Here is an 18,460-nt window from a genome sequence, read left to right on the forward strand (position 1 = left end):
GGGCTAAGATACAGCATCAAGGCCTCGCGGAGGAGAATGTTCCGTTGATTTTTTTTATTCCCCCCTCGGTGAGGGGCGGAAAGTTCAACAAGCCGCCGTCTACCCAGGCCGCACGTGACTGGCAGCCGACATTCTCCTAGCCCCAGGGTCATCCCCCAAGGCATGAGGGTCTGCGCCATCTCTGGTTTCCAGGGTGGGGGGGACGCCTTCCACTATTTGCGGGCTTTTGGCTGTCCCGCGTCTCCGACGCCTGGGTGCGGGTGTTGATGTCATCGGGCTACAAGATCGAGTTTCTGTCACGCCCAGGGGACAGGTTCTTTTTCCATCACACGCCTCCCTCCGCAGCGGCTTGCGGACCTTCACAGCGTGGTGGCGGACCTCTTGTTCCATGGGGTGATTTGTTCTGGTGCCTGCCTCGGAGGGGTTCAGAGGGCTAATTCCAACCTGTTTACCGTTCCGAAGACGGAGGGGATTCACCCCATCCTGGACCTCAAGCAGTTAAACACCTTTTGTGCGGGTCCGCTGGTTCCGGATGGTATCTATCCGATCCGTGGTGGCGTGTCTTTGTCAGGGGACTTTCATGGCCTCCATCAACATCAAGGATACCTACCTTCTCATCCTCCTCTGTTCCTCATATCAACGCTTCCTTCGTTTTGCGGTGGGGGACGAACATTACCAGTTTGTCGCTCTGCCTTTTGGTCTGGTGTCGGAGCCCCGATTTTTCCCCGAGGTGTTGCCCCGATTCTGGCGTTGTTGCGTTGTCGGGGATCTCGATTGTGGGGTATCTGGACGATCTTCTGTTTGGCGGCGGAGTCGCATTCTTTTCTGGTGACGAACTTTGCGGTCATTGGTGGAGTTCGGTTGGCTCCTGGACTTGCAGAAGTCTTGTCTGGCAACATCCACTCATCTGAAGTATCTGGGCCTGGTTCTGGACTCCTTCCTTGCCCGAGTTTTCTGCCTGTGGAGAAACTCCTCAAGCTTCGCTCACATGCGAGGTTGTTGGGGTCGCGCTGGTGCTCGACCATCCGGTCTTGCATGCGGGTTCTGGTTCTCATGGTGGCCTCCTTCGAGGCGGTGCCTTACACGCAGCACCACACCAAGATGCTACAGGGGGACACCTTGTCGCAATGGGACAAGTCTACCTTGTCACTGGAGAGGGCTGTCCGGCTTGCATAACCCATCAAGGCAGCGCAAGAAGTGTGGCCGCGGCTCGGGAAGTGACAGGTGGAGCATGTTCCTGGGCGGAGGAGCATGTTCCGGCTCTCTCCGCCGTGTACATTCCGGGGGTGGAGAATTGGCAGGCCGACTATCTCAGTCGTCGGACGGTGAATCCAGGGGGGAGTGGACCCTGCGGACCTCCGTTCGCAGGGTTTCGGCGTTCGTAGCTCTGTCTTGCACGTCGCCGTTGCTGGTCTTGCATCGGGACAAGGTGGTCCTACGGCCTCGACCGTCCTTCCTGCCTGTGGTGGTTTTGGTCTTCCATCTCAATGTGGCTATTGTTTTACCTTCCTTGTGTCCAAAGCCCGTTCATAGGAAGGATAGGGCGCTGCACTGTTTAGATGTGGTCCGCGCCCCGTGTTTATTTGGGTGCTACGGCTCCCTTCCGTGAGACAGATTCCTTATTGTTGTTGCGGATGGTCCTCGGAAGGGGTGGGCCGCTTCCTCGACCGCCATCTCTCGCTGGCTTTGCAACGCGTTTTCTCAGGTGTATGCCCTTAAGGGTTGTTAGCCTTCTTTTTCTGTTAAGGCCCATTCTACAAGGAATCTTCTGGTACTGCTTTGTGACGTCCCGACAGTACATGATCTCCGATCTGTTCCCTGTGTCCTTCTTCAATGAACGGAAGAGAAAATAGGATTTTTGTACTCGCCGTAAAATCCTTTTCTCTCCGTTCCTTGAAGGACACAGGTCCCGCACCTCTGTGTTTTGTGTGTACTACTAACTGCTTGTAACTTACTGAAGACTTGTCAGCAGGTGGGGGGTGGCCACCAGCAGGGGTCCTTTAGTTTTGTGCCTAGCGTCCTTCTCCAGGTGGCGATATTACCCTGCAGTACATGATCTCAGATCTGTTCCCTGTGTCCTTCAATCAACGGAGAGAAAATTATTTTTGTCTAGAAAACAGCTTGAAACCCCCAAACAATTAAATATTTTCTGAAAGCAGAGGCCCTATAGAATAAAAAAAATGCTAGTTGCAATTTTTTTATGTCTCGCGGTATTTGCTTGTTCACACGACGTCCGGATTCTGTCCGGACCAGATCCGTGCGCTCATGCACCCAAAATGCATCCCAATGTATCCCTATGTGTTTAATGGGCTACAGTTCTCACGTGCGCAGTCCGTGCTGGTCCGGACAGAGAAAATAATGCATGTCCACATTTTTTCCGGTCCGGAAACGCCAAATGCACTGCAACTAACATAATGACAGCCCCACTCCAGCAAAAAAAAAGCGTCAAAGGCTCAGAGAGCAGAGATGAGTCATAGCTGTGTGTGAGGGAGATCTCCTGTCACTGCTCTGTTTGTGTGTTAAGGTGCCCATACACCTTACAACTATCGCAAGACTTTTGTCTTGCGATGGTTGTAAGGTAATTTAAAAATCGTACGATCTGCCCATCTCGGACAGGCAGATTGTACTTGCGATCATCGCAAGCCCGGCCCCCAGTGGGGCGGGCTTCTGATGACTGCAATGCTGAACGGGCAGTGTGCGCTTGCGCACACCGGCCCGTGCCGCATTTGTCTTACAAGCAGGCCACAAACCCGCCAACAATTGTACGATTCTCGGCTGGTTTTCGAGCCTGCTCGTAAGACAAAAGACGTGCGACCGTATAGTAGGAACGGTCGCACGCCTTCCATACACCTTCTGATTATCATACGATCACGGGATTTCCCGTGATTATCGTGCGATAATCGGCAGGTGTATGGGCACCTTTTAGGGAGAATCTCCTGCACTTCTCTCTGTGTCCTGTGTCTCTCTCAGATCTCTCCCTCTCCTGGGTCACATTTACTCTCTGCTGCCCCAAGTCCAAGTTCCTCAATGTTTCCCCCCTCCCCCCCCCACCATTCTTATTTACAGATATGACTGTTAGACCAGATAAAAAGACATTGGGGGTAATTGATCAAGACTGGAGCAAACAGAATCTGGAGCCGTTCCCCTTGGCAACCAATCAGCTTCTCTTCAGTTTACTCAGGTAAGATTAGAAACTGAGTCAGAGAAGCTGATTGGCTGCAGTGCAAATCGGCTCCAGATTTTGCCTGCTCCACTTTAGATAGATCCTCACACTGTGCGGGGTCACCGGGGATGTTCAGGGTCACTGGGGATATGTGAAGTCACTGGAAATTGTTTGGTGTCACCAGGGATGTCCGGGGTCACTGGGAATTGTTTGGTGTCACCGGAAATTATTTGGCGTCACCAGGGATGTCCGGGGTCACTGGGAATTGTTTGGTGTCACCGGAAATTATTTGGTGTTACCGGGGATGTGTGGTGCCACCGGGGATAGTTTGGTGTGACTGGAGATTTTTGATGTCACCGGGGATGTGCGGGGTCACTGAGGATGTTTCTAAATAAATCCGTTATTTTGTTCTGATCGATTACTGGAGACAACATATAATAGATTTCTTCCTCCAACTATGGTCACATCTCCTGGTCACTCTGCACTGCCCAGGGGGAGGTACCACTGTGCACGAGAGAAGCAAAGCATTGTGGGAAAAGTGACGCCAAATAATCCCTGGCGATCACGCACATCCTCGGAGACACCACACTTCTCCGGTGACCCCGCACATTCCCGGTGACTCCACACATCTACAGGGACAACATACAATCTCCGGTGACACAGCACAGTGGGGGATCTATCGAAACTGGAGCAGGCAAATTCTGGAGCAGATTTCCACTGCAACCAATCAGCATCTCTCTCATTTTCAAATTTTACCTGCGCAAACTAAAAAGAGATGCTGATTGGTTGCCAGGGGGCAACGGCTCCAGATTATGTTTGCGCCAGTCTTGATCAATTACCCCCAATGTCTTGTTATCTGTTCTAATAGTCATATCTGTAAATGAGAAGAATGGTGGGGGGAGGGGAGGGGTGGGGGGGGGCATTGAAGAACCTGGACTTGGGGCAGCAGAGAGAGTAAATGTGATCCGGGAGAGGGAGAGATCTGAGAGACACATAGAGGACACAGAGAAGGTCTACAGTACTGGACAAGTGCAGGAGATTCTTCATACACACACACACACACAGCAGTGACAGGAGATCTCCCTCGCACACACAGCTATGACTCATCTCTGCTCTATGGGATACGCTGGGATTGGCAGAACACCAAGGAGCGTTGTCAGTGCATGCCATATTATACAAAGGGTTACAGACCAAGAAAGGTCGCTCGCACCTTTCCAGTACATCAGTCAATAAAAGATAAGAATGGGTAAAACCAGAGAAAAGTGTTTTTTTTTTTTTCATCAACTTAAACCCAGGTTCCCATTTGAAGATGGTGGAGTTTGGGAGAAATGGCCAAGGGTGGATGCATCCCTTTCCAAATATTACAGAATACAGTTGTTGAAGATCCCTCCTTCAAGATTGTTGGTTACTCACCCCTCTCGTTATCCCGACCAGGCTCTAGAGATGACAAAGTCTATTCATTAACTCCTCGATCAGGGGGTAATTTGTTCAGTGCCTATATTGAGAGAAATGGAAGGACTCTATTCCTAAATCTTTCTAAGGTAGAAACATTCAGGGAAATTCAGTCATTCTGAATCTCAAGCCTTTAAACAAGGTTTTCTGGATGGAATCGATTTTTATACAGTCAGGGAGTTATTAACTCCAGGAGTATATATGGCCATGGTGGACTTGACACATCCCTATTGCAGAGGAAGCTCAAACATTGTTGAGGTTCGTGATCAAGGGGCTTGGAGAAATGTTTGCATTTCCAGTTCAAAGCTCTGCCTTTCGACCTTTCCTCAGCGCCAAGGATATTTACAAAGGTCTTAGCAGGAGCGCTGATACCTCTCAGGTTGAAGGGAATAGGAGTCATTCCATAGTTGGACAACCTTCTACTTTTTGTGAACAATCGGGAGGTCCTCAGAATAAATCTATCCACGTCCAAATGATTCCATCCCAAGGGTAGTGTTTTTAGGCTACCAAGTGCATACGAAAAAGCCTGTTATTTTTTATTTTTTTCCTTCCAGAAGAAAAAACTGCAAAATAACGGCAGAAACAGTGGATCTCTGTTCAAAGCCAAAAGCATCTTTCAGGTTCATCATGAGGATTTTGGGGCTGATGACTCCAGCCATTCCGGCAGTAGTTTGGGCACAATTGTATGCTAGACCCCATCAAAATATAGAATATCAAAATATTCTATTGGCAGAATGGGATGGCCAACCAGAATCGTTAGACAAAGAGGTAACAATACCCAGGGCAGTAATCCAGTCACTGAAATGGTGGCTGAAGCGCTCGGATCTCACTCATCAGACATAGCAGAGCGAAGAATGGAAGTTCTTCGCTCTGCTCTCCATTCTCCATCCTGAGATCATTTGCCGGGGACCCCGAAAACCATGGGAGGGAGTAGGGACATACAGGCTGGTACAAGTGATCTGATCAGACCACTTGTATAAAACGTGCAGTTCCACGCTGTACATTTAGATCTGCTTGCCCAAAGCAGGGCTAAATGTACAAAAAAAAAAAACCTCCGACTCCTCTTCCTCCAAACACGGCTAGTCGAGTTATTTACATTGTCATGTTATCTATAGTTCTACATCCCACACATCAGCGATAGGGATAAAAATCCCACTCCAAAGAAAGTGACCAATTTTTTGGGTGGGTCTCTTACATTAATGGGCAATTTATCTCTTAATGAAGGGGCTTTTCTGTTGGTTTATCCGGAAGGAGATGGCCCAACACCCTATCCCACCTTAGGATACCCCTAATCAGTGGCGTAACAATCACCATAGCGACCCAGGCGGCCGCTATGGGACACGGGGCGCGGCGGGGCCCGGCCAGGACATCTCCCTGATGCCGTGCGGGCCGCCTGGGTCGCTATGGCATCTGGCTCGGACAGCCAGGCTGCTGGCTGTCACTGGCGGCAGTGAGGAGGAACGCTCCGTTCCTTCTCACAGTCGCTGCTGATTCGGTGACAACCAGCAGTTTCGGAGGAGGTGGCTGGGCCCGTTATCAGCAGCGATCGAGGAGGCGGGGCCCGGCAATCGAGGAGGCGGGGCCCGGCAATCGAGGAGGCGGGGTCCAGTGACGGAGGAGTCGATCGTGGAGGAGAAGGAGGCGGACAGAGGATCAGGGCTGAACTAATGTTCTCAAATTCATATGTAAATTTAATTTAAGAGATACTACTCACTGCCGGGACCTAATACCAGAGCAAATGAAGGTGGAGTTATTGAAATATTTTGTCATACACCCCTAAGAACGAATGCTACATTTAACCCTCAAACTAATTCGTAATTTTATTCACTTCCCTAGAAAACAAAAAGATATAGTAATACACCATGCACATAGGTGTTGGGGGGGGGGCGTGTTGTGGTCCGCCCTCGTGTGCAAGCCTGCCTGGACTCCTTCCTATCCCTGATCATGACGGGCCCGAGGCCCGGCTGCATGGCCCACTTGTGCCCGGCCTGCAGCGCTGCATCCAGACGCGCCTGCACTGTCTCCTACGGCCAAACCCCTGGGCTCTTCTGAGGTGGAATCCTCGGTTCGTATGGACCCCTCCGCATCCCCTGCTCAGTCCCTACCCGATTCAATGCTGGAACTGGCGGCCCAGACATCGCCGGTGGATTCGCGGCCACTCGGCTGTTAAGGCCTAGCAGACAAGTCGGACCTGTGCGCTATACTGGCTGCGCTCTGACTTGGCGGAGGTTAAATCGGGGGTTGCGTGTGATCCCAGAGGCTACTAGCGGGTCTGATCTCAGGGCAGCCATCACCACCATATTTAACGGATTACTGGGTAAGCCCCCGACAGATCAGATCGAACTTGAACGTATACATAGAACCCTCTGCCCTAGAGGGGCTGATTCAAACAGGCCTAGGGACACAGGCCACAGGCCTAGAAACAGGCCTCTGCCGAGTACATTTTGTCAACATAAAGGAGGAGATCCTCCGCAGGGCCTGGAGGCAGGGTTCGGTGGACTTCGATGGGGCTGACATTCAGATTCTGCCGGATGTATGCCCCCAAACCCTGTACTGCAGGCGCCTTCTAAAGCCCCTTACTGACCTACTACAATCAATAGGATTCCCTTGCCGGTGGGGCTTCCCATTCTCCGTGATTATTGGAAGAGGTGAACGTTCATTCAGGCTGACACACCCACGTCAAGTGCCGGCCTTGGCAGCTTTTCTGGATTGCAAGTCCCTATCTCTCTGTTACTGGCTGAGCGCCCCTTTCTCAGACTGATCTGCCTGCTAGCCTCCTAGACCTGCAAGGAATCGTGGAGCACGCCAGAGGTTGGCGACCCAATATTTGCTGCAGAAGAGTTGATCTGTTCTGGATTATCTCGCTTTTCTACACCACGGATGGGCCACTCCCATATTGTGATCTTTGTTATGTTGCCCAGCTTCACCTTGAAGATCTTCTTAGCATAGCCTGTGTTTTGGGAGTACGCATTGCAGGCGTCAGGATGTTCTACTTGATGTATCGAATACACTCTTCCCATCTTTTAACGGCCCCCTTTGGGGCAATACTGCCTTACAGTTTATATGTTTTTGTTGAAGATCAGCTTAGCGGTTAGTGTTCTTGCGGATCGCAAGACAGTGACTCTTTATACCATTTGCGCCCTGTGTTTTTTTTTTTTTTTTTCTTTTTTCAAATCTTTATAATTTTATCTTTTATAAATTCAAAAACATATACATGTCCATACAAACAGAACGTAAGAAAAAGAATATGGAACCCAATACCATCGGGTAAGCACCTTTTTATAATTGGTTTCTTGAACTCTGGAATCTATAGATGAGTTATGGGCCCATGCTAGTATTTGGTCCTTCTGTACGTCCGAAAAAGTCATCCCCCATGTCCCTCTCCCATTCTCTCATAAAGTACAGAGAACCTCTTGAGCTTATTTTCAATAACATTTTATACATAAATATAGTCACGCGCCCTGTGTTTTGATGGGCTTCATGTTATATGTATTAGACACATTTTGGTTTATTGTTTTTCTTATATCAGTTTCTGCTGGGGTAGGGAGTGGGTGGTGAGGGCGGGGTGGGCATTTCCTGGAGTGTTAACATATTCTGTCTCAAGTCATGTAACACCTGGTATAAGTTTGGGGTTTGTGGATCGCAACTGCGGAGGCCAATCAGACGGAACCCTGGTTTCACTCCCAATCTTAACGGGGAGTTAGGGTTCAAGCATCACAGCCAAAAATAACAGAGGTAAAAAGGTTGGATGGGATTATTACTGCATAAGCAGAGCGTATAAAGAATGTGATGGGTCCGTTGTTTGCCTGCTCTTCAGGATGCTGCAATAATAGGGCTGCCACTAACTATTATTTTCATAATTTATTAGTTGGCCGATATTTTTTTCGATTTTAATGGGATTAAAAAAAAAATACCATCCTTAAGTTAAAATAAAAATACACAAATGGAGGAGTGTTGCAAACATAAAGTTTACTAAAGAAGAATAAAACTGCATGCACAACTTTTTGCAATAGCACTGTACTTGAACATACAGTATTGCAGTACCACACATTTCAGTGTAACTTATTGCACTATGGGTGGAAGGCGCATTTGGGGTGACACTCAAATAGCGCCGCAACACACCTACCACACCACAATTTGTCCGGGCGAAAATTACTTTACCCACTGTGACAGGGTACACGATTCTGTGTATGTCAGTGAGAGGTTGAAAAGGGCAGCTTTCCCTGGCTAGGAAAGGGTTAAGCCTGGCCTACCGGTAAACCTCCTCTCTCCTCTATTAATTAGCCTGCACCTGATAGTGACTGGGAGGGGGAGAGAGCTCAGAACTCAAAGCTCAGTATATAGGGAGCTATTGTTCACTATATTCCGAGATCGCTGCAGCCGGGGCGGATCCTGACAATGCTGTCAAGATCCACCCAGCTGTGTGGGTGACAGCGACCGCTGTCTATCTAGAACCCTCCACCTGTCAGTTTCTCCAGTTAGCTCTGGAGGATTGGAGCGGGGAGGGGGAAAATCCTGGTGGGGAGCTGTGACTGACAGTCACCGCTCTGTGCAGGGAGATGATCGGAAAGTGAGCGAGTGACAGTATGCGTTCACTCACTTTCCGATCTATAGATCCGACCTGTGACAGTTTTGTTGTCACAGGTCGCCTCAAACTATGAGGCTGAGTGAAAATCACTCACCTCATAGTTCTCCTTTTAACGTTTCTACTTGCTAAATTATTTTCTCTCCCGTTCATTGAAGGACACAGGTAACAGATCGTAGATCCTGAATGGTAGGGTAATATCGCCACCTGCAGGAGAAGGACGCTAGGCACAAAACTAAAGACCAATTACAGCCTAGGGGCGGCCCCTGCCGGTGGCCAAACCCCCCACCTGCTGACAAGTCTCCAGTTTTTTGCCTAGCGTCAGGAGTAAGGAGCTAAAAATGTTTCTCTGGAAAAAAATGTTTTTCCTTCTTCCGTTTGACTCGATTTCTTCTAGCAAGTGTCCCCAGGGCGACATGCTGGATGACTGTAGATCCTTGTAGTCTCCCCTGGGTGACCGTCAAGCGCATGCTGACTCTGCCACGGTGGGTCGGCTGCGACATGTGGTCCCCCCTGACGCCTGTGGGTTCGTCCCGGGGAGTGCATATGACAGGGGGTCCGGGCCTGCCTGTCACAGCGCTCCCAATTTGGATTGGGTTCGCGCTCTTCGTGTTTTTTTGGAAGCTATGGCTTCTTTCCGCGGGACCGACTCCCTGTTCGTGCTCACGGAGGGTCCTCGTAAGGGTCGGGCCGCGTCGGCGGCTACCATCTCTAGGTGGATACGTACCGTTGTGACTCAGGCGTACGCCGTTAGGGGGCGTGAGCCTCCGTTTCCTGTCACTGCCCATTCTGCTAGGGCTGTTGGGGCTTCCTGGGCTTTCCGCCACGGGGCCTCTGTTTCTCAGGTTTGTAAGGCCGCTACTTGGTCTTCTGTTCACACCTTTGTTAAGTTCTACAAGGTGGACGTGTTAGCATCGACGGATGCTGGTTTGGGGCGCAAAGTGTTGCAGGCGGCGCTTTGAGGGGTCTTTTGGGTGTTTTGTTGTTGCCCATCCCTCAGTGTGTTACTGCTTGGTGACGTCCCTACCATTCAGGATCTACGATCTGTTGCCTGTGTCCTTCAATGAACGGGAGAGAAAATAGGATTTTTGTACTCACCGTAAAATCCTTTTCCCTCTGTTCATTGAAGGACACAGGCCCCGCCCTCTTTATGGGGTGTACACTCCTAACTGCTTGTTACTAAACTGGAGACTTGTCAGCAGGTGGGGGGTTTGGCCACCGGCAGGGGCCGCCCCTAGGCTGTAATTGGTCTTTAGTTTTGTGCCTAGCGTCCTTCTCCTGCAGGTGGCGATATTACCCTACCATTCAGGATCTACGATCTGTTGCCTGTGTCCTTCAATGAACGGAGAGAAAAGGATTTTACGGTGAGTACAAAAATCCTATTTTTTAATGATTATTTTTTATTTTTTTTACTTGACTGTTAGGGGCTTTGGGGAAATATCAGGGTTCTTAACATACCCCTGATTATTTCCTTTTTGAAATAAAAAACAGGTATTGAGGACAGAGTCCTCCAATCTCTCTATCTGCAACACCAGCACTCAATAAACAGGAAGCCCTCAGTATAGAGGCTTCCTGGTCATTCATAAATCGATGAGATAGTACTAGGTCCACAATCATGAATGAACAGGAAGTGATGTAGAGCGCTTCCTTTCATTATTGGGTACACAGTGTCTTAATACTATGTCCTTAATTATTTACAAACATAGTGATCAGTACTGATCACTGCAATGTTTGAATATTGCAGGGAACAATCAGTAAATATTTCACATATGTGCTGATCGTCCTGTAGCTCTCAGCCCCCCCGCTGCATAGTCGATACGGCAGGGGTGGAGGGGGTTTGGGAAGGTTTGGTGGAGCTCTCCCCCGTGCTGGGCACCGTCTGCCTGGGTCTATGTCCTCCTTGATTCCCGCTGGGAGCAGCGGAGTGCGGAGGGGACACTAAGCCGGTGAAACACCGGATCCCAGAGCAGAGAACTAGGGGGCCCAGACCAACTAATCGGTAAGGAGAATAGTTGACAACTATTCTCATTATCAATTAATCGATTAGTTGGTTACAGCCCTATGCAATAATGAAACCTGTTGGACGGGACTAATTGACATTATTATGCCTGCAAGGCTGTGGCCTTTGATGCTCTACTTACCATGAGGAATCTGTTACACTGCACGGCAATATTTATATGTAATTCGGATCTGTACAGTGCAACATACGCACTCATATTGTGTGAGTGGTTTTATATGGAATGATTTTATTAGTTTAATAAAGTGATATTGCTCTATGGGGTTTATTTATGAGCAGTTTGCAGAGCCCCTTACACTGCAAATCTCTGTGAATGTTTGTTCTGTGTGAATGGAGGCAAAAGCAAATGCTTTTTATTATATTTTCTTTTCTGGTCAAATGTGTTATTCAGAAACTACCACATTATGGTTAGTAGATGGAGCATAGGAAATAGGTATTTTCTATGCTTATTACCTATTGCGCTATCCAAATGTAAAAAAAAAAAAAAAAAAGTTTTGCAGTTCATATGCAGTTCATGCAGTTTTATATACTTTAAAATAATTTTGTTAACCAATATTGGTTTGTGCATTGATAATTTACTAACTGAGGAGTGTGCCATAACTCGGCTAATGCTTCTTTTATATCTCAATTTCCAGGCACTCTCGGGAGAGAAATTATGCAAAAGAACTAGAATCATGCAGGCTGGAAAGAGTGCCTGTGGAATATGGAGATTACCACCCCTTAAAAGCCACAACTGTAAGTACTTTGTAATAGAATAAAAATCAGAGGGCATTTAAAGCTAAGCTCTGGAAACAAAAACTCTGGTTATACTACATCAAGAGGACTGCTGCAGATGTTAAAAAGCTTAGTTGGCTTCTTGACATATTTGCTGTTGGCATTGATCATCCGGCTCTCCTGACTCTCCCTAGTTTGTATTATTATACAGGATTTATATAGCGCCAACAGTTTGCATAGCGCTTTAAACTATATGGAGGACAATACAGCTACAAAACAAATCAAGGCAAGATGGTAAGGAGGGCCCTATCTGTTAGAGCTTACAATCTAAAAGGAAGGGGTAAATGATACAAGAGGTGGTAGCTGTGTGGGGATGAATTGTTTCAGAAAGTGATTGTTCAGTGGTTAGGTTGAGGCAGGATAGGCTTCCCTGAAGAGCTGAGTCTTTAGAGATCGCCTATCCTACAAAAAGAATCATACACGATGTCCAAAATCTCTGCTAGCAGGGTACAGCTGAAAGATAAAGAAGTAACACGTGCCAATTCCAGAAAACAGTAAGTCCCCCCTGCACTCCCTACAGCGTTCCCGGTCAAAGTAATAATCGTGGTGCTCGAAGTGACGATCACGGATGGTGCCGTGCACAGCAGTCAATGGAAGATAGAAATCGCCAGCACTCAGCAAATAAAGTTCAAAGAATAATGTCCATTTATTTGGACCAAACATCACACATCGCATAATCCAACGTTTCGGAACCATGTAGGGTCCCTTCATTAGGGCAGAGATGTGACTTACACATGTGCCAGAGGTTTCAGGCAGTAGTTTTCAGAATAACTGTCAAAAAGCTTATACTTTTTGTAGTTTTAGTAATTTTTATGATTTCTTCATGCATGTGGAACCTTCAACTACCTGTACTACCACATTTCTCTATGTACACTTTTAGGGTAAATATGTATTTTTATTAATTTTCCAAAGCATGAAAAATAGGTAACAGATAGATAAAGGTAAGAAAAAAAGTTAAGGGTATACAATAACTTTATTTAAATCTGCAAAAAAGACAATTGGCCATTGCGGGCACCTAGGCAGCGAGCAAACGTGTACAATAAACAAAGATCACTCTCAATTACCACAACAAGTAGGTAGATCATTCAAAAACTGTAAATTTGGCATTAAGAAAAAGGAGGAAAACGTGGGTTTCCCAAAACTGGGTCAAAGGGGCCCACATAAGAAGAGGTATTGCAGGTCTTAACGAAGGAGTCCCAAATCCTAAGGGAGGGGAGAGTGCAAAGCTGGAGCGAACTGTCTCGTGGGCGGTCAGATGGGTCGATCCATGGGGATGATTTTAATGGAAGGGGGATGTCCTCTTCTTCATTTAACTATGCTATTTATTATCAAATTTTTTTTTAGCATGTCATTTTTATAGATCATTTTTGTGAACAAACTTATTCGCCAATAAAGTCATTTTCAAAAGTATGCTTAATAACGAGATGGATAATAACAAATAAACCAATAAACCTCGCAATCGTCATGGATAACAATCCGTAAATCCTGGAGAAGGGAAAAAAAAAAGAAAGAATATACAGGGACTAGGAGAGCTGTAAAAAGGGTCAGTGTAATCAATATCAATTTATTGGAACTGTAAGTGCCTGTTCACACGACGTCCGTTTTCTGTGCTGACCTGATCCGTACGCTCCTGCACTCAAAATGCATCCCAATGTATCCCTATATGTGTTTTATGGGCTACAGTTCTCGCGTGCGCAGTCCGTTCAGCTCAGGGCCGGCCTTAGGGGTGTGCGAGCTGTGCGGACGCACAGGGCGCCATGGCAACAAGTGCGCCGTGCGGCTGACACAGCTCGTCCTGGGGGTGGCTTCTCTCCCCCTCACCGCTGGCCATCCAATATGACAGCGCTCCCTCCTCCGCTATGTGTCCCCAGTTATGAATGAACAGGCTGTGATTTACATCACAACTCTAGAAGGTAGGAGTATTGGACGGCCACCACAGAGCCCATCCTTCCTTTTCAAAGTTTGTTCACAGCTTGAATTAATATCACGGTTTAAATTTTAGTTTTCTGTGTTGTTTTACTACACCGCTAGCGAGAGGTTCACGTGTTTAAGATATACATGCCGCACCAATGAGGTTGATCACTGGCACTAATTCTGAAGGTTCCAGTGTTGATATGTATTATTCTTATTATGTTTGTGTGTTGAACCTTCTAGAGTTGTGATGTAAATCACAGCCTGTTCATTCATAAACGTATTAGACGTGCGAAGACTAAAAATTAATTTCAGATGAAATGAACGAAAACGAAACATTTTCATTTGTTTCATCAAACAAAACACTTTTTTGTGCTATTTTGGATTCAGCCATTGGCGTGTTCTGGAGGCAGGGCGCATGACGTCATATAACACCGCACGTGTTTGGCGCCGCCATCTTGGTGTATATCTAGGTATACACCAAGATGGTGGGGCCAATATCGGCGTGTGACGTCACCTGACGCCAGGCATGCATGGCGTCATGTAACGTCATGCTCACTGCCTCCAAGATGGTGGCACGCATTCACAGAACACGCCAGGGGCCAATATGGCCGCCGCACATTCTCAAACGAATTACTATGCGCCTGAATACATTTTTCGTATATTTGGACATATAGTAATTCATTAATTTTACAAGTAGTCTGGGTTTTGTGTTCTTATTTCTATTCTTACTTTTCTAGATGCACTTACTTGAACAAAGGGATCGGCATGACAACCTGACACTTTATTTTTATAGACTCTATTTTAGCTTGACATTTATTGTTTGCCTTCTGTTGTTTTATTTGATAAAAATACTTACCGTATTTTGCGGTCCATAAGACGCACCGGACCATAGGACGCAGGGAGGTCCGGCGCGCCTTTATAGAGCACTCGACAGACTAGCTTCTGTCGCAGCTTCTCTGACAGAAGCTGTGACAGAAGCTGCAGTTAGTGACCGCTGAGACAGGTGGCGCTGTGATTACAGCGCCACGGTCTCAGTGATCACACAGAGCAGACGAAGAAAGTCCGTTCTTCGTCTGCTCTATGGTGATCTCGATCGTCGCTGCTGCTCGGTTTTAATACGAGTGATCTCATTAGATCACTCGTATTAAACCAGCAGTGGCTCCTACTACTCGCCCGGCGCCCGAAACTGCATGTCTCGGGCGTCGGGATTCGCTCCATAAGACGCAGGCACATTTTCTCCCTCCTTTTGGGGGGGAAAAAAGTGCGTCTTATGGAGCGAAAAATACGGTATATTGTGCCGACAACTTTTATTCAAAAGGTATTAAACGTATTTTTATCATATTTTTTAATATGTTTCTTTGCTGCTTAACAAAATAGGAGTCTTTAAATGGTGCGGATATTGGGAAAATGGGTGTGGTTACGGGGGTGTGGCCATCGAGGGGTGTTGTCACTGAGGGGCGCTGTAAGGTCTCGGTCACACCTAGGCGTATTGCATATGCGCGTCTGTCGCGTGGTTTTACCGCGATTCGCGGTAAAAAAGTCGCGCGACCATCGCGTGTTTCCGAAGGCTACTTGGCTGTAGCCCAATGGAAACGCGCAACAAAACGGCCCAAAGTAGTACCTGTACCTTTTCAGGTGTGGGCCGTTTTGTAGCGCGTTAGGGACGGGCGGAAATACGCCGAGGTGGGAATGAGACCATTGAATACAATGGGATTTATATTTTTGAGCGTTTTGTAGAGCGTTCGTCGAGCGTAGAACGCGCTACAAAACGTTCAGGTGTGAACGAGGGCTAAAGCTTTCTCGCACAGGGCCCCTAAAGGCTAAAGGCCGGCTCTGGTTCAGCTTACGGCAGAAAAATACTGCATGTCACATTTTGTACGGTCAGCAAACGCGTCAAAACGCATCCAAAACGCACTGCACTGCAGCTAACATACTAACAGCCCCACTCCAGCAAAAATACTTTTTTTTTTTTTTTTTACTGGAACGCATCAAAAACTCGGCCAATACGCACTGCATCAGTAGCACCGCGTCTGCAGATCCGGACCTGATCAGGACCTGAAACTCATGTGAACAGGCCCTAAAGGACATCTAAGGCACTCAGAGATCCAGCGACTTTCGAAGTGAGGTACCACTCACTGTATCCCGGAATAGTAACATCACATCTTTTAGTTGACTAGGAGACAGTTCAGTCGGGAGGAATGGTATCAAAATTTTACAAAATAAGCATACAAAAGAAAGAGAAAACTAGGTCAACATATCCAGTAACACATTTACAAGTGAATACCAAAAAAACCACAATGAAGTTAGTCTCAGTACAAAATGCAAGATTTAGCATTAGCTTACAGTATACTTAATAGAATCCACAAAGTATCACAAGAACTCCAGGGTATTATACTAAATTACAAAGGTCAATCCGGAAGTATTAACTACCCAGGGACCCCAAATATGATCAAAGCGGTGCGGATTACCCCGCTGTTCATAGGTAAGCTTATAAAGAGGCAAGGATTAACCAAATGTTTCCAGCAACTTGGAGAAGGAGCCCTTGGGCTACCCCACACCAGGAGGATGGCTTTCCTGGCATAAAATAAAAGTAAACGGATGAGGGACGGAGCCCCAGAATCCAACATCCGTTCACGAAAAAGACCCAATAGGCAAAAAGTAGGGTTGCTGAAATTGGGGAAAACCAAACCAGTCTTCATAAAAGAGCTAACAGCAGGACCAAAAGGAGTGAAATAAATCTGCTCTTTTGATCACAGCGTTTGAAGCACTGCGGATTGTAATGAAGACCCAAAGTATATAGAAAGGATGGGGTATAAAAAAAATCTCATTTGCAATATTCTATCTCTGAAGGCTATCACAGAAGACATATATGTATTTTCAAAATCACTCCAATCATCCATGTCAAGGTCCGGGATAACTGTCTGCCATTTTTGCTTACATTTAGCAAATCTGGAAGATCCAGTGGCATTAAGTTTCGCATAATAAGTTGATACCAGTTTAGTGGAGATATTTCTACTTAACATTTTTTCCAGAGGAGACTGGATTTGGAATGAGAGAAGTCGACCTAAATCAGGCTTGAACTGAATGAAACAATTGAAAATATGCCAAAAAGTGGCAGAAGAAAGCTGCAACTCCTCTCTGAGCTGCGAAAAAGTTAGCATTACTTCATTCCAAAATAGATAAGAGAGGGATTTGATTCCCTTCAAAGACCAGAAGGCAGTTGAAGGCAGGCACTGCAGCTCCAGAAAGGAAGAATTCCCCCAAGAGGCGAGTATGGGGAGTGGGACCAAACATCCATAGACAGCCAACTAATGATCATATTTAAGTATTCAAAGTGTCACAGAAATAAGGGCAGCACCTGAATGTAAACCTGAAGTCCACCAATATATAATATTTTGGAGAGATTCAAAAGAAGTATGGCAGCCTCAGTCAATCTACAATCGTTTCACACATGAGGGAGTAGCCAATCGTTGATCACCACCAGCTGGGTGGCCAAATAATAGACATGGAATTTGGGGAATGCCAGACCTGCAAGAGAACGCACAAGCTGTAACACCTCCAGAGCCACACAAGGAGTACGTCCCTGCCATAGAAATGTAATACTGATAGAATCTATTTTACGAAAATAGCTCAGTGGGATGTAACACAGAGAGTTAGTCATAATATATAATCATAATATATAAAAGTTTAGGCAAAAAAATCATCTTAATAATATTGACCCTTCCTATAAGATTTTAAGGGTAAATCGTTCCACTTTTTCGTTTTTAATTGAAGGGAAGCCATTTTTCAGTATTCAGCGCTGTAGTACATTGACTGACCTTTAGTCCGTCATGCAACACTGTACTGAAATGAATTTTATACTATTTTTTTAGGGACAGATAGAGCTTTCTTTTGGTGGTATTTAATCACCACCGGGGTTTTTATTTTTTACTACATTAAGGAAAAATTACCAAAAATAAAAAAAACTGTTTCCCCTATATTAAATGATAAAACATTTATTATTACCCAATTTTTTGCTAAAATATAAGAGATGGGGTCACGTCGTGTAAATAGACACCAAACATGCTCGTGTGCTAAACCTAAAAAAACTAAAATACCCAAAATTGGCCTTGGGTGACGCTTTAAAAGCTTTTACCACTTATCAGTTGAGTGTTATCAGTAAATGATGGCCCTAGAATGATTGCTCTCACTCCGACTTTCACGATTATATGTAACCTGTAGCGCATTTGTCATTTTCCCACGCTGGCGCATCGAACGCGTATTTACATTTATATGTGCGTAAATGTGGGGGTGGGGGACTGAAATTTTTTTGTAACTTTTTTATATGTGACTTTTTTTTATTTTTTTTTTACTTATTGTTATTGCTATCACATAGGAGGATAACCATTCCCCTATATAATAGCAAAGGCACACTGACAGGTTCTCTTTATGTAGACATTAGGGGTCACCTGGGCACCCCAAAAAAAGCTGATGAAGCAGAGATCTGCTTCATCAGCTTCTTCTCTCTAGCAATAGCAGCCAGATGACTGACAGGTGAATGCGGAAGTGATGTAGA

The 18,460-nt window shown here is 46.4% G+C and overlaps 1 protein-coding gene across 1 annotated transcript in view; it reads left to right on the forward strand.

The window, feature by feature from the left end:
• Positions 1-7,829: 7,829 nt before the first annotated feature.
• LOC108796423 (UPF0505 protein C16orf62-like) overlaps positions 7,830-18,460 on the forward strand; it is a 503,129-nt gene continuing 492,498 nt past the window's right edge. The window contains exons 1-2 of the mRNA XM_018567896.1: positions 7,830-7,882; positions 11,853-11,952. Coding sequence (XP_018423398.1) covers positions 7,830-7,882; positions 11,853-11,952 — 153 coding nt within the window. The remainder of the gene's footprint in view (positions 7,883-11,852; positions 11,953-18,460) is intronic.

Source organism: Nanorana parkeri, unplaced genomic scaffold (assembly GCF_000935625.1).
Source record: "Nanorana parkeri isolate BGI_ZX_2015 unplaced genomic scaffold, ASM93562v1 scaffold1113, whole genome shotgun sequence".
NCBI classification, from domain to species: Eukaryota; Metazoa; Chordata; class Amphibia; order Anura; family Dicroglossidae; genus Nanorana; species Nanorana parkeri.